This window comes from Gopherus flavomarginatus, chromosome 1 (genome assembly GCF_025201925.1).
Source record: "Gopherus flavomarginatus isolate rGopFla2 chromosome 1, rGopFla2.mat.asm, whole genome shotgun sequence".
Classification (NCBI taxonomy): domain Eukaryota; kingdom Metazoa; phylum Chordata; order Testudines; family Testudinidae; genus Gopherus; species Gopherus flavomarginatus.
Genome location: NC_066617.1, coordinates 308676205 through 308691777, shown reverse-complemented (window position 1 = coordinate 308691777; position 15573 = coordinate 308676205). Strand labels below are relative to the sequence as shown.

Here is a 15573-nt window from a genome sequence, read left to right as displayed (position 1 = left end):
TGCAGATGATTAAGCACTGGAAAAAATTGCCAAGGGAAGTGGTGGATTCTCCATCTCTTGATAACTGCTAATTAAGACTAGATGCCTTTCTGGAAATTATGCCTTAACCAAACACAACTAAGGCTTTAGTCAAACACAAGTAATTAGGCTCAGTTGTTGGTAACTGAATGCAACTTACAGCCTGTGGTATAGAGGAGGTCAAACTGGATGATATAATGGTCCCTTCTGGCCCTAAAGTGTATGAATCTATGAATGAATAAAAGCAAGCGAATGCCGATTCTTATTTATGTATTTATAGCATTATTGGCATTTACGTGGTTCTTTAACAATATATATTACAAAAGGGAATGTGTTCATTTGTAAAGTGTTTGGTGTCTGAACAGAGCGATTTAAAGAAAGGGTCTCTCTAACATCCATAGCATGGTGAAATATCCAGAGAAAGTGTATGCTATCAGACAAGTGATTCACTGTGGGAAGATAGCTGCAGATCAGTATGATATGAGATTTGCATATAGGTATATAAAATAATCATACACATCACAGGTTAGGATATATATTTATAATATAAATAGCTTCCCGTGCTGTGCATTAAAATGTGTGTTTCAGGTCAATGGTTCCTTTTATTACTTTCAAATTACCAAATGAAACATTTTGATTGACCCAAACCAAATTTTTTTTTGACTTTTGGTTCATGAATATTTTTGAGATTTTTGATTTTTCATTTCAATTCGAGATGGGAAAAATTTCTGAAATCTCAAAATTTTTCACATGACAGGAAAACCTTTTCCTGCCCAGCTCTACCATTTATTTAACAGTGACTGACACTTTTGTAAATGGTTTCAGCAGAGACTCCAGAATGAATGGGCTTGGATCTTGAATTGTTATCTTGCTTCTACAGGTAGCCTCACTCAGGCAGAGTTTAGAAACATTGGCAGGATGGTGTGGAGAAGCTTGTATTTTTGTCACCCATGCTATATAGTTACGTTGTGGATTCATAAATTAGACCAGAGGATACCATTATGATCATCTAATCTTTACTGTTGCATAACACAGGACGCAGAATTTCACTGGATAACTTATGGTTGAACGAAAAGATTTATTTTAGAAAGATCTTCAGTTTTGATATAAAGACTTCAATTTGTTCCACTAGTTAATTTACCCTCACTGTAAAATTTGCATCTTGTTTCTAATTTGAATTTTTCTGACTTCAACTGTTAGACCCTTTCAGACATTATTGTGTCTTTGCTGCTAGATTTGAGAACCCATTACTAGTTTGGTCACCATAGCTACTTCTATCAGGGTCTGAAAAAACTACACCCCTGACCAGCATAGCTGTGCTGACCTAGCCCAATATGGATGCAGCTATGTTGATGGTAGAATGCTTCTGTCATCATAGCTGCTGCTGTTTGCAGAGGTGGTATTTCTTCACCAATGGAAAAACCTCTGCCATTGGTATAGGCTGTGTCTACATTATGGGATTATGCCATTATGGATAATGCCATTTTTATACATTATACCTACACCGACATGGCTATGCCAATATATTCTCCGTAGACATACCCTCAGCTGAATCTGATACCTTCTTGCTTTATAATTACAGATTGCAATCAAATAGTCTCTTAACCCTCTCTCTCTTTGATAAATTAAATAGATTGAGCTCCTTTAGTACTCATTATAATGCACATTTTCCAGACTGTGAATCATTTTGATAGCTCTTCTTTCAGTTATTTCCGACTTTCAATATCCATTTGAATATGTGGACACCAGAACATAAGAATGGCCATACTGGGTCAGACCAAAGGTCCATCTAGCCCAGTATCCTGTCTTCCGATAGTGGCCAATACGAGGTGCTTCAGAGGAAATGAACAGAACAGGTAGTCATCAAGTGATCCAACCCCTGTTACCCATTCCTAGCTTCTGGCAAACAGATGCTATGGACACCATCCCTGCCCATACTGGCTAATAGCCATTGATGGACCCATCCTCCATGAATTTATTTAGTTCTTTTTTGAACCCTATAGTCTTGGTCTTCATTACATCCTCTGGCAAAGAGTTCCACAGATTGTTCCACAAATACTTCCTCTTGTTTTAAACCTGCTGCCTATTAATTTCATTTAGTGACCCCTAGTTCTTGTGTAATGAGAAGGAGTAAATAACATTTGCTTTCTCCACACCAGTGATGATTTTATAGATCTCGATTGTATTCCCCCTTAATCTTCTCTTTTCCAAGCTGAAAACTCCAGTCTTCTAAATCTCTCCTCACATGGAAGCTGGTTCATACCCCTAATAATTTTTTATGCCCTTTTCTGTACCTTTTCCAATTCCAATCTATCTTTTTTGAGATGGGGTGACCAGATCTGCACGCAGTATTCAAGATGTGGGCATACAATGATTTATATAGAGGCAATATCATGTTTTCTGTCTTATTATCTATCCTTTCCCAAATGATTCCCAGCATTCTGCTAGCTTTTTTGAATGCTGCTGCCCATTGAGTGGATGTTTTCAGAAAACTATCTACAGTGAATCCAAGATCTCTTTCTTGAGTGGTAACAGCTAATTTAGACCCCCTCATTTTATATGTATAGTTGGGATTATGTTTTCCATTGTACATTACTTTGCATTTATCAACGTTGAATTTCATCTGCCATTTTGTTGCCCTGTCATCCAGGTTTGTGAGTGTTCCAGTAGTGGCACAGTGTTCCAGTAATGTGTGCACAGTACTGTATAAGTAGGTAATACACTTTCCCTATTCTTGCCCAGTATTCCCTTGTTTATACATCCAAGGATCATGCTAGCTCTTTATGCTAGAGCATCACATGGGGAGCTCATATTCAGCTGGTAATAAATAGAAGACTTCAATTTCCAGGATGTCAATTCTGTTACAAATGCTAAATACATTTAAAAATAACGGACACGAGATGATCTGAAATCAGGATACTGTATTTCTAATATATGCAGAGGCATGTCATATATGTTGAGGCACTGCCATAAAGTTCTGCAGGAAACTTTCAAATAAATCAGCTTTAACACAAATAATTTAATTTTCACTTGTTTTTCTTTCTTGCTGTAATTCCTAACAATAATAATAAATAATATAATGTTAACACAACTTATATAGCTCGCACACCTGTTTTATCAAATACATTTTTCTTCCTGTTGGCTCATTCAGTGAAATCATAATGCTGACATTTTGATGACATAATGGTTTCCATGGTAGTAGATTCCTGCCACAAACACAGAATTCTAACTTCTGAAGGATTAAGCAGTGCAAACTGGTATATGGGGACGAAAGCACCTGTTTAAGACCAAAATTTTGAAATAATTGCTTTCAGTGTAAATTTGTTCTGGTTTAAGTCCAAGAGGACTGTTAATAAAATTACCTTTTATTTTTGGCAGGCACAGTCACTGGCATCATCTTTGTCCACACGGCAGCTATTACGAATTTGTCGTCGGCTATCACAGTATCCAGATGAAAGTCTCTACCATGCTGTCAATAAAGCCTGTCTTTCCAGGTAACCATACTAATTTTACTGTGAAAGTTTAAGGTTCTGTGAAACAATTGCTAATATGCTAAAAAGATGGTTTAATTTTTTTAAAGGAGTTAGTCATTAAAAGTAGAGCTGCTACTATTCCAATCCTCCCTAATCAATGAATGTTAGATTTCACTTCAGCACTTCTTTCTAATCTGTTTGTGTGTGGCATATGCTTAATGACTTAATAGAAATAGGTCTTCAGAACGAATGATTGTCAAAAGTGTGATGCTGTCTCAAAAAAGATAAAATATTACTGGAATACAATGTAGTTAGGTGTCAGAGCAGTACTTCTCAAACTGGGGTCGCCGCTTGTGTAGGGGAAGCCCCTGGTGGGCTGGGCCAGTTTGTTTACCTGCCCCATCCACAGGTCTGGCCAACTGCGGCTCCCGCTGGCCGCAGTTCGCTGCTCCGTGCCAATGAGGGCTGCTGGAAGCGGTGTGGGCTGAGGGACATACTGGCTGCCATTGCCAGCAGCTCCCATTGGCCTGCAGCAGCGAACCATGGCCAGTGGGAGCTCCAGTCAGCTGGACCTGCGAACGGGGCGGGTAAACAAACCAGCCCAGCCCACCAGGGGCTTTCCCTACTCAAGTGGTGACCCCAGTTTGAGAAACACTGAGTTAGAGGTTTGTATTTAGTTTTAGGCATTGCATTTTTTTAAAAAATTGTAGACAACTCAGATTTTGCAAAGGAACACAGCAGCAGTTATGAAAAGTTCTGAAAATATGAGCGACAAAAGTCTAAGGGCCAAATTCTCCAAGGTACTGAGAATCTTCAGTTGTCGAAGCCTGGGGCCTGTATGATCTGGGATCTGTCTCAGCTAAAGGATCTTGCTCCCATTAACTGTGGAAGGAACAAGGTCATCGTCCCCTCAGCATCCTAACTCATTCATCATTACAGCTTCTTCACTGGAATCCCACATAACAACATAGTGCTTTGAAATGAGCATTTATATTAATATAATTTTGCAACTGAATTTTAGGTTAAGTCTAAAGAATACTTGGCAGCTACAACCTTCTGTATGTTGTGATTATATATTTTTTTTTACCCATATAACTTTGGAATTAGGAGTTATTGATGAGGGGAGAGGAAATTGGACAGTTTCCAATAGCACAAGGTCCCATTTCCTTTGGTAAGCACAGACAGAGTAGGTGAAGAGTGGGAAATTGTCAGAGTGGGACAGGAATTGACATTATTTAGGGCATGACCAGGGTGTCACATTGAACTTGGAAGACAAAAAGAACCCTGAGAAAAGTAAAAACTGACTTTCCTTTTTTCCCTCCTCCTTGGTTTAGGTTTTTGCCAAATCTTGCAAGATCAGCTTTACATAAAAATCTGCTGGATTCAGGGATTGAGATAAACCCGGATGATATTAGGAAACAAGAGGAGAAGGATTATAGTTGTAAGCTTCTGTCACCTTTTGTTTTTAATCTTTCATGAACATTACTCAATTGTTTGAACATAAAAAGATATATTAAATGTTCCCTTAATTAATTGTGCCCTGCTTTAGATACATCCCTTAGCTGTTGTCTTGCTAAAGAATGTACCTGTATTTCTCTATATATGTTCTTTAAATTTGCTTCCTAAATTTACATGATTCTTTATTGTAGCCTGGCCCATGGAATTTTGTGTGTGACCTTTACATTTTAAGTCTCCCAGATCAATGGGGCCCTTGTTCACTTTGCTTTATTGGGTCACTTTGCTGCTTTCCTCCATTAGCATTCTTGACAACTGCGCGTGCCATCCTTCCTGTTGTCCAGGCTTACAATTTTTGTGTGATTGAGTGTTCTAGATCTTTCTCCATTGCAGCACATCCTCCACCTCCCCAATATTCTGTGCTTCCTCTCTAATATGACCCAAAACTCTCTTCGTTCATTATCGTGTTTACCCCCAATTTACTCCTCTATCCTCTGGCCTTCCTACTTCCATCTTTTTTTCCTCACACAAAGCTTCATGTTTTCTGTCATGCACCACACGGTCTGTCACTTCCTGTCCACTAAATTCTTCTTTTCAATTTATTTCATTTCCTTACAGCCTCACCAGTACTCTGCTGTTCTTCTCCTGCACGGTTGTTGAGAGTTTTATGTGTTTGTCTTGTCTGTTTTCATTGCTAGATCTTTAAAACAGGGGACATGTCTTAACATATATTTGGAAAATGCTGTACCAATAAAAATGTCTACAACTACTGTATCTAGTAATACAGGCTCTCTTCAGTTTCAAAAAATATGTAGTATAAATTGGTGCCAAGTAATAACTTCATATAGGTAGAATAGTTTGAATTATAGTAATATAACTAGAGCAGGGGTCGGCAACATCTGGCACGCGGCTCGCCAGGGTAAGCACCTTGGGTGGGCCAGGCCAGTTTGTTTACTGCCATGTCGGCAGATTCGGCCGATCGCATCTCTCACTGGCCATGGTTCGCTGTCCCAGGCCAATGGGGGCGCTGGGAAGTGGCGCGGGTGAGAGATGTGCTGGGCGCAGCTTCCTGCCGCCCCCATTGGCCTGGGACAGCGAACTGCAGCCAGTGGGAGCCATGGTCTGCTGATGCGGCAGGTAAACAATCTGGCCCGGCCCGCCAGGATGCTTACCCCGGTGAACTGCGTGCCAGAGGTTGCCAACCCCTGGACTAGAGAGTCATTCCATTGCATACAAAGTTTAAGTTTTTTGCAAAACTGACACTAATATGCAAACTTTATATTACTTTATGAACCTGATTGAACCTGATTCATTAAGAATGTGCAATATTAGAACTACCAAATATACAGCAGATTTAGTAAGTTAATGTTCACATTTCCAGCAGTTTTGTAACTCTGCTATTTGCAAAACCATAGCAGAGTTAAACTAAACAAAATAAAAACAAACAATGGAGAGCAGTTTCTCAGTATTACAGATCAGGTTTATCCAATTCAGCAGGATGTCTGAATAGAGGAAAAGGGCAAGCATCTGTGGGAGGCAGAGTTGAGTACCTGGAACTGCTGTGTTGTAGCATAACTACTTGTAGCAGACTATTGTGGTTAGACAGTACAGTGGTTTTAATTATTTTTCTCTCCAAACTACTGAAGGTTTTCCTCAACATATGCAAATTTAGCCACTTTTCATTGACATTTTAAATGTTCCTATTTTGTGTTATTAACCCATTTGTATAAAATGTGCTGAATGGAGAAACCAACAGTGACTTTATCTTGCCTAAAGTTTAAAGGAAATGACTGGCATGCTGTTTCTCTAAGAGATGAATACAATCAAACCGTTTTAAAGTCACTCAATGATTAGAGGAAGGGAGTACCAAGTTAAGGCTTCAGCCAAAGCAGCTGGCACAATTTGCAATGTTCTTTCTGATACTTGTCCCCCTACATCACCAATTTGCCACACATTGTAACGGAACTCATTTTAAGCCTTAGAGCTTTATGCTATTCCTTTTCTGTCCTCTTTCTTCTGAAAGCTGGAAGCTTTGCTGCACCCATACATTGCAACAAATGTATGTATTATCTCATTACCGGTGTTCTTGACCACACATCAGCAAATCAATGTTATAATAATTCCTTGTTTTTCATAAAATGTATAGGTGAAATACATAACGGGTTTCTGAGGATTGGATCTGCCACTATGCCTGTTTATAACCCCAATGAGAAAATGAAAGTGCCTGATGTTCTGTTTTATGAGAACACCCAGGTAAGTGCACTTCTCTGACTCTACAGATGCAATAGAGTTTGTTAAACATTGTAGTAAAGATTTTTTAAAGACCATGTTTGTGGAGTGGTTGCATCAGGCTGCAAGAGTGATCATTGACAAAATTTAATCTTATTGGTAAGTTTGGTGCTCATTTCAGATGACCAGAGATCAAGCTTCTTAACCATCCTTTTATGAAGAGATTATAAAAATCTTGTAAAACATTCGTAAAAAGTGAAGAACAACTATTGAACCTGGATTTTGTTTATAGTAAATCAATAAAATACTATGTTGAGAGGTTTTATTATTGCAGCTTGCCTAAGTCACTATTGTTATAAGTAAACAGTTCCTTTTTAAGATCCTATTTTTAAAAGTTTATGACTTGAAGTTTTGCAGCTTGCAGTACACAATTTGGATTAGGAATTACACCTCTACCTTGATATAATGCTGTCCTCTGGAGCCAAAAAATCTTACCGTGTTATAGGTGAAACTGCGTTATATCAAACTTGATTTGATCCGCCAGAGTGCACAGCCCCGCTCCCCTGGAGCGCTGCTTTACTGCATTATATCTGAATTCGTGTTATATCGGGTGGTGTTATAACGGGGTAGAGGTGTACTTGTATGCATTTTTAAAATACCAAACAATTGAATTTTTGAAAACCTGTCACTGTTCATAGTAATTTTATTTGTAACAGTTTTTTAATACAATATGCTTATTAACAGCATACTGAGCCAAAGCATAGACTGATGCACTCTTGTTTAAATAATATTCAATTATTCTAAAATGGAATCTCTAGAGTGCAGAAATACAAGAAAAGTCACTGCAGCATACAGTTTTCTTCCAGTTATGTAGTCTATACACTCTCATTGGTTCTGAGTGTCTAATTTGCATAATCACTGTACCGTGTTCTTAATAACTATATTATGTGCAAATCCCAGGATTGTAATTGGCTGACAGACATTTTTAGCTAATCAGAGTGTAAGAATTGCTTGAGAACGATGCTGTATATATGCAAATCTCTAATATGGCTACTAATGGTTAAAATCTCTGCTCTGTACTCACAATTATCATGCTGTTTGGTGTTAATAGAAATGTAACTTCACCCTCTCACACTGACTGTTCAGCTGACCCAGAGAATTCCAAAATGTATATATGAAGGGAAAGAGAATAAAAAAAATAACAAAAAGCAAAGAAGTGGGTCTGTGAACATGCTATGAAAGGGGAAGTGTTTTTCTCTAGCAAAGGCAGGTCCACTGCTCTTCTCTAGAGAGGGTAGGTTTCTGATCACCACAGCACTGAAGTGTCAGCTGTCAGTCCAGGGCATGCTTAGCCATAGGACCTGCCCACTGAGTGAATCTTAAGAATGCTTTGCCTTCCAAAGGCAGCACAGTCAGCTGGAGCACTCCTGTGAAGTGTTTGTCTGTTAGTGCTAGCTTTAAGAGCAGGGGTCAGCAACCTCTGGCACGTCGCTCGCCAGAGTAAGCACCCTGGCGGACCAGGCCAGTTTGTTTACCTGCCGCGTCGGCAGATTCGGCCGATTGTGGCTCCCACTGGCCGCGATTTGCCATCCCAGGCCAATGGGAGTGTCAGGAAGCCGCGGCCAGCGCATCCCTCGCCCACGCCACTTCCTGCCGCCCCCACTGGTCTGAGATGGCAAACCACAGTCAGTGGGCATCATGATTGGCCAAACCTACAGACGGAGCAGGTAAACGAACTGGCCCAGCCCGCCAGGGTGCTTACCCTGGCGAGTCACGTGCCAGAGGTTGCTGACCCCTGTTTTAGACCTTGGCAGGGCCTCTTCCTTAGGGAGTTACCTTTCCTTCATTTCTTCATATCCTTTTCTTTCCCCCCTCATTTGCTGGTCCTCCACAGAGCAGAGAGTATAGCCTCCACAGTGTGGGTCCTGCTGGTAATGTGAATTTGTGAGAATCTTCTTAATTTTCCCTAAAAAAATTCAATTTTTGAAGTTTTGTTCTGTGCTGTCATTTCAGTAGGGTACTTTAACTTTGGTACTCTCACAGATGAAATCCTAAACCCTAGAATAATGCCCTTGTTTGTGCGTTACTCTTTCCATCTTCTTGTTTAAGGAGACAGTGATTACAAATTGAAAGCACTGCAAAAATCTGAACCTGACCTATGTTAGAATATTATTTACTTGCTTTGTTTAGGTGTCACATTATTGTTAAACATGTTGGCTAAAGGAGATTGCTCCATATCTGTCAACAGTAGCATTGTGTGTTTGATTCTTCCTAAAAAACTGTCAGAAAGTAGCATAGTGCCAGCTAAGAATTAGTTTTCTTCTTTAGTCCTGCATTGCCAGCTCCCACCCCAGTATGACACACTGAAGTTCTCTAATGATGATTTCACAACCATAAAAATCTGCTGGAGAATGAAACTGGCCTATGGGTAATAAAGCGATATATTGCATTGTTGTGTGCTGTTGCTAAAAACCCAGCATTTAGTTATGCACACTCGCCCCCAAAACATTTCATGTTCCAGTGGGGTTTCAGCATTGCTGTGAAATCACAGCATGCTGCAACTGAAGATGTAGTACCAAAGCGGGAGCCAGTTATCTAAACTGGGCTGCATATTGTGAGACTCAAAAGAAGAACAATGATTTTTAGATATGTGCTAAATGCTCTAATTAGCCTAGCTATTGGGGGGCATTGAATATGTATTGCCAAAGCTAGTGGAATTTTGACATTTCCATTTGCAAATCTCTTATATGAACATGACATGATTGTAAATATTCTCTGTGTATCTTGCTACAATACTAGCTTGGACCCTGTTGCTAGGAAAACTAGACAATTTCTAATGAGTACTTGCATTTATTGTGCAAAAATAGTTGTTTGAGGGAAACAACTTGAGCACAGTTCCTTATACAATTTAGGATTTGTTTATTTACATGATGAAATGTGAGGAAGTACTCCCATGTTTTTAGCAATTAACTCAGAAAGTGTAATGGACGTGGCTTTCTGGGATACATGAGGTTAAATCTAGACTAAAACTAATCTGGTCAGCAGTAAATTTACAGTGTATATGTATGCAAGAAAATAAAGTAATTTGCCTTGAAGCCTTCTCCCCTACTCCTCAAAAATTATGGTGCATTTGATAGTCTCTTGACCTGAGTAGTTAGGATTTTGCAATATTAAGCTTTGATTATAAGCATCATTAAAATATTGCCTTTTGTTCTGGTCTAGAGCGATTTGGAAAATCAAAACAGCTTTTACAGTGTTATAAATTGAATATTTCCATATACTCAGTAATAATGCAGGAGTTACTGATTTCAAGAAGCAAATACCAGTGATGAGATGATGATGCTGAAACAAAAAATAGTGTTATGTTACATTTATGTAAAGACAGTCATTCCTTTTTCTAAGTACCCTGTCTGACTTATTTACAGATGACCTATTTTCACTAGATACAGAGGATACACAAGATTTTGATGCTAGTAAAGCAGCCTGCATTTTTCATGTTATCAAGGTCCTTAGATGCTTGCATTATTTTTATTTGCAACAAATCTGTTTGGAGCAAGTTTAGGTTGATTTTTTTTTCCAAGTACATTACTAATTGTACATGTTAGAATGTTTTATAACATTTAGTTAGTATTAAATATATCACAAGTATTTTAACAGTGACTTTGATTAGTCAGTCTAATTCCGAGATTGTGAGAAATGCAGTATAGTCACACACTTTTGATTTGGGATGGATTTTCTTTCTTTTTCTTGAAAATAAACTAATTGCAATAGAAACTTGTATTTGAGATGAAGTCAGAGTTAACTAGTTTAAGAGATCAATGTCTCACCTTCAAGTGATATAAATGTGCGTAATTATAAACATATTGGATCAAATTTGTCTCTTGACTTCAGTGGCTGTGTGCCAGAGACAAATGTGACCATTGGGACTTTTCTTCACATCATACAAAAAACATTCCTATTAGTTCTTGATTATTGTAGTTTGCTGTAATCTATTGCAATGTTATTATTGTAATAACTTGAGTGTGCATCCTGTTTTATGTGGTAATATTTTGAGCTGAAGACATTTTGAGGTGTAGCAAATAAGCTCTCATCCGCACAACATAGTTAATACCAGGTCAACAGGAAGCACTCTCAAATTATTTATTTATTTATTTATTTATTTATTTATTTATTTATTTGAAAATGTAAAGTACGTATTCACATATTAAATGAAAGACGATAAAAACCAAACTGCTAAATGTTAAATTTTTTCTAATAATAATAATTTAAATACATATCTTGGAGTTCATACATACAATGCAATTTATACCTTCAAGTCAGCGGGACTGCTATGGGTACCTGCATGTTCCCACAGTATGCCAACATTTTTATGGCTGATTTAGAACAATACTTCCTCAGCTCTCATCCCCTAACGCCCCTACTCTACTTGCGCTACATTGATGACATCTTCAACATCTGGACCCATGGGAAGGAGGCCCTTGAGGAATTCCACCAGGATATCAACAATTTCCACCCCACCATCAACCTCAGCTTGGACCAGTCCACACAAGAGATCCACTTCCTAGACACTACCGTGCTAATAAGCGATGGTCACATAAATACCACCCTATACTGGAAACCTACTGACCACTATACTTACCTACATGCCTCCAGCTTTCATCCAGACCACATCGCACGATCTGTTGTCTACAGCCAAGCTTTAAGATACAATTCAATTTCTCCAATCCCTCAGACAGACACACCTACACAATCTCTATCAAGCGTTCTTAAAACTACAGTACTCATCTGGTGAAGTGAAGAAACAGATTGACAATGCCAGAAGGGTACCCAGAAGTCACCTATTACAAGACAGGCCCAACATAGAAAGTAAAAGAACACCACTAGCTGTCACCTAGAGCCGCCAACTAAAATCTTTCCAGCGCATCATAAAGGATCTACAACCTATCCTGAAGGACGATCCCTCACTCTCACAGACCTTGGAAGACTGGCCAGTCCTTGCTTACAGACAGGACAGTCCCCAAATCTGAAGCAAATACTCACCAGCAACTGCACACCACACAACAAAAACACTAACCCAGGAACCATACCCTGTAACAAACCCCGGTGCCAACTCTGTCACATATATTTTCAAGGGACACCATCGTAGGATTTAACCACATCAGCTACACCATCAGGGGTTCGTTCACCTGCACATCTACCAATGTGATATATGCCATCATGTGCCAGCAATGTCCCTCTGCCATGTACATTTGCCAAACTGGACAATCTCTTCGCAAAAGAGTAAATGGACACAAATCTGATATCAGGAATTATAACATTCAAAAACCAGTAGGAGAACACTTCAATCTCCTTGGCTACTCAATAACAGACTTAAAAGTAGCAATTCTTGAACAAAAAACCTTCAAAAACAGACTCCAATGAGAAACTGCAGAACTGGTGTTAATTTGCAAACTGGACAGCATCAAATTAGGCCTGAATAAAGACTGGCAGCGGATGGGTCATTACAAAAACTAATTCTCCCATACCAATTTCCCCCTACTGTTACTCACATCTTCTTGTCAACTGTTTGAAATGGGCCACTCTTATTACCACTACAAAAATGATTTTTCCTCCCTTGGTATTTTACTGTTAATTGAATTATCTCGTTAGCACTGGCCCCCCACTTGATAAGGCAACTCCCATCTTTTCATGTACTATGTATATATGCCTGCTACTGTATTTTCCACTCCATGCATCTGATGAAGTGGGTGTTAGCCCATGAAAGCTTATGCCCAAATAAATGTATTAGTCTCTAAGATACCACAAAGACTCTTATTGTTTTTGCTGATACAGACTAACACGGCTACCACTCTGAAATTTGTAAAAAGTGTTCACCATACATAATAGGGTGTTTTAGTCTTCTATCATTTTCTTGTGTGAGTTCATTCAAGAATATAGTAATTCTCTGGTTTCACCCACACAGCTGTTATTGGGGCATTTAGTGCACTGGATGAGGCACACCACATATTGTGATAGGCATGTGCCGGATTCTTGGATCTTGAAAGGTGTGTTGTTGGTGGAGATATTTGTTGGTGGAGATATGTCTGCAGGTTTTGCATCTGTTCTGGTAAAGTCTGGTGTGCTTTGAGTTAGTGTGTCCTGGTCTATGGGGAGCTTGCTTCTTATGATGAGTTTGGAGAGGTTTGAAGGTGTGTTTGAAGGCCAGAAGAGGGGGTTCAGGAAAGATTTCGTTCAGGATGCGGTCCACATAGAGTGCGGGTTGTACTTATTTAATGATACCCTGTATGGATTCCAGTGTGGAGTGGTATGTGACAACTAGGGGTGTGCGGGTAGCCAGGGTTTTATTTCTGTATTGAAACAAGTTCTCTCAGGGTATTTGAGTGGCCCATTCCATGATGCCGTCTACATACATACAGTCATTATATCAGTTCTTGCACTGTGGCTAACAAATATTAGCCCACTAGACTAAAAGGAAATTCATTCCGAACAGTTATTGAGAAATATAGAAATCAGACACCTAACGCCAGTCACAGTGCAGGATAGTATATCAATGGAATTAAAAACTGTTTCAGTTACTGAATAGATTCCCTCTGCTCTGATTGAGACAATTCTATTTCTTTAGAATACCAAATAAATAGATATAGATAAGGGTTATGAAAAATACTTTAAGTAATAATCTTTGATTTATTTTGTGTGTATAAGCACAGTATTTAAAATTCTTGTTTTCTTTGTCTCTAGCATATGATGGTGATGGAGGATATGCTAAAAGACTTTTTGCTGGGAGAACACCTTCTTCTAGTTGGCAACCAGGTAGGTTAAAACATATCTCTTTACAATATGTGGACCAAATTCACCATTGGTATAAGCAAGTGAAACTCTCTTTTGCTTCATTGAAGTTGCATCTGTCATGCCATTGATAAATCTTCAGTTTCATGTGCCTACATCTGAGAATGTTATTGGAATCTAGTTTTAGAATAAGTAAATAACTACAGAGAAATCTAAATCTAAAAAGACAAATATACTAGTATTGTGTATATATATATATAGCCTTACTTGAAAGGTACCTTAAATTACTTCTATGCAGCAACATAGAAAACTGATTGTATATCAGATTCAGTCACTTCATGTGCTCTTAAGATTTGATAAAGACTCTCTTTCTTTTTGTCTGGTTAATCCTGCTCAGAATTCAGGATGTGTTTTTTGTGTGTGTGTGTCCATAAAACACCGCTTGTTATCACTCCCACCACAGAAGTTTAAGTAACAAGAGGCTAAATATTAGGAATTAATCCAGTTGACATATTTTAAATATTTTTAAAAGCAGCCACATTAAGATAAGCCTGCTTTCATGCCATGTACACTATTACTTTGCCATTCAAAGTGCCAAGGTTTTCATCCTGTGTTTGCTTGCAAGCGTTGTAATTAAAAAAAAATCTATCCTTTTCTGTTCATTTATCTTAAGTTAAAAGTTTAATCTATCACTAGAAACTAAGTCTGATGTCACTGTTTTGTGTTATCTATTTGATAGGGACTGAAAGATTAACTCTACTAGCATTTCTTTAGTACTGTAACACATATTTGTCTTTCACTTCCTATAATATAGGATCAGTGGTGATTTGTGTGTTTGGGGGAGGGGAGGACACAAAATGCTGTGTGTTCAATTAGTTGAAGGTTTTGTGTGTGTATGTGAGCAGGTGAGAAAGAGAGAGCGAGAGAGACAAACTATACAGCAAATAAATGTGACGCTTAGGGGTTCATCCCAGACCAGTAAGGGGTTGTGTCACCACCTACGCTGTAGCCCTCGGTGCCTCTGTGCTGTGCAGTTTTGGCTCACATCCCTGATACTGGCAGCGTTCTCCCAAGCACAATAGCTCCAGCATGGCTTTCCGCAGCCTTGTTACTTATTCCATGCAGGGTGACACCAACAGCGCTTCCATCTCCCCTGTTGAGTCCAGTCCTGCTCAGTGGAACTGGCATTAACACCAGTGGTTCTGCCGTGGCTTGAGGGCAGTGTGACCCTCGGAATCCACAAAACATTCTTTACCACTTCATTGCAAAGGCAGAGTAGTCATGTTTTAGATCTTATCTGTCCTATAGTCTTGTTCATATTATTCACTGGTTCACGTAACTGAAGTTTCAGAGTAGATGGCCAGACTCTCATGTACTTTGAAGTCAATTTATACCACTTTATTTGATTAAACACACTGACCATGATGTACAATGCACTTAGCAGTTCTCTGCCTGCATAGACTGTCTGTAATGCAGTCTGTACCACTGTGCAGCACAGCAGGTAGCATAATGGAGAAAAGGGGCATGACCAGAAGGAAATGGAGTGGTTGAGTGGGTATTCCCAAAATTATGGGTATTCTCTTCATTAATCTGCCCATAAAGAGGACAGAAA

The 15573-nt window shown here is 39.0% G+C and overlaps 1 protein-coding gene across 7 annotated transcripts in view; it reads left to right on the top strand.

Annotated features, from left to right (window-relative positions):
- VWA8 (von Willebrand factor A domain containing 8) overlaps nt 1-15573 on the top strand; it is a 274959-nt gene that overhangs the window by 113202 nt on the left and 146184 nt on the right. For all 7 annotated transcript variants that reach the window (XM_050946839.1, XM_050946858.1, XM_050946824.1 and 4 more), the window contains 4 exons: nt 3397-3512; nt 4826-4932; nt 7093-7199; nt 13914-13985. In XM_050946839.1, coding sequence (XP_050802796.1) covers nt 3397-3512; nt 4826-4932; nt 7093-7199; nt 13914-13985 — 402 coding nt within the window. The remainder of the gene's footprint in view (nt 1-3396; nt 3513-4825; nt 4933-7092; nt 7200-13913; nt 13986-15573) is intronic.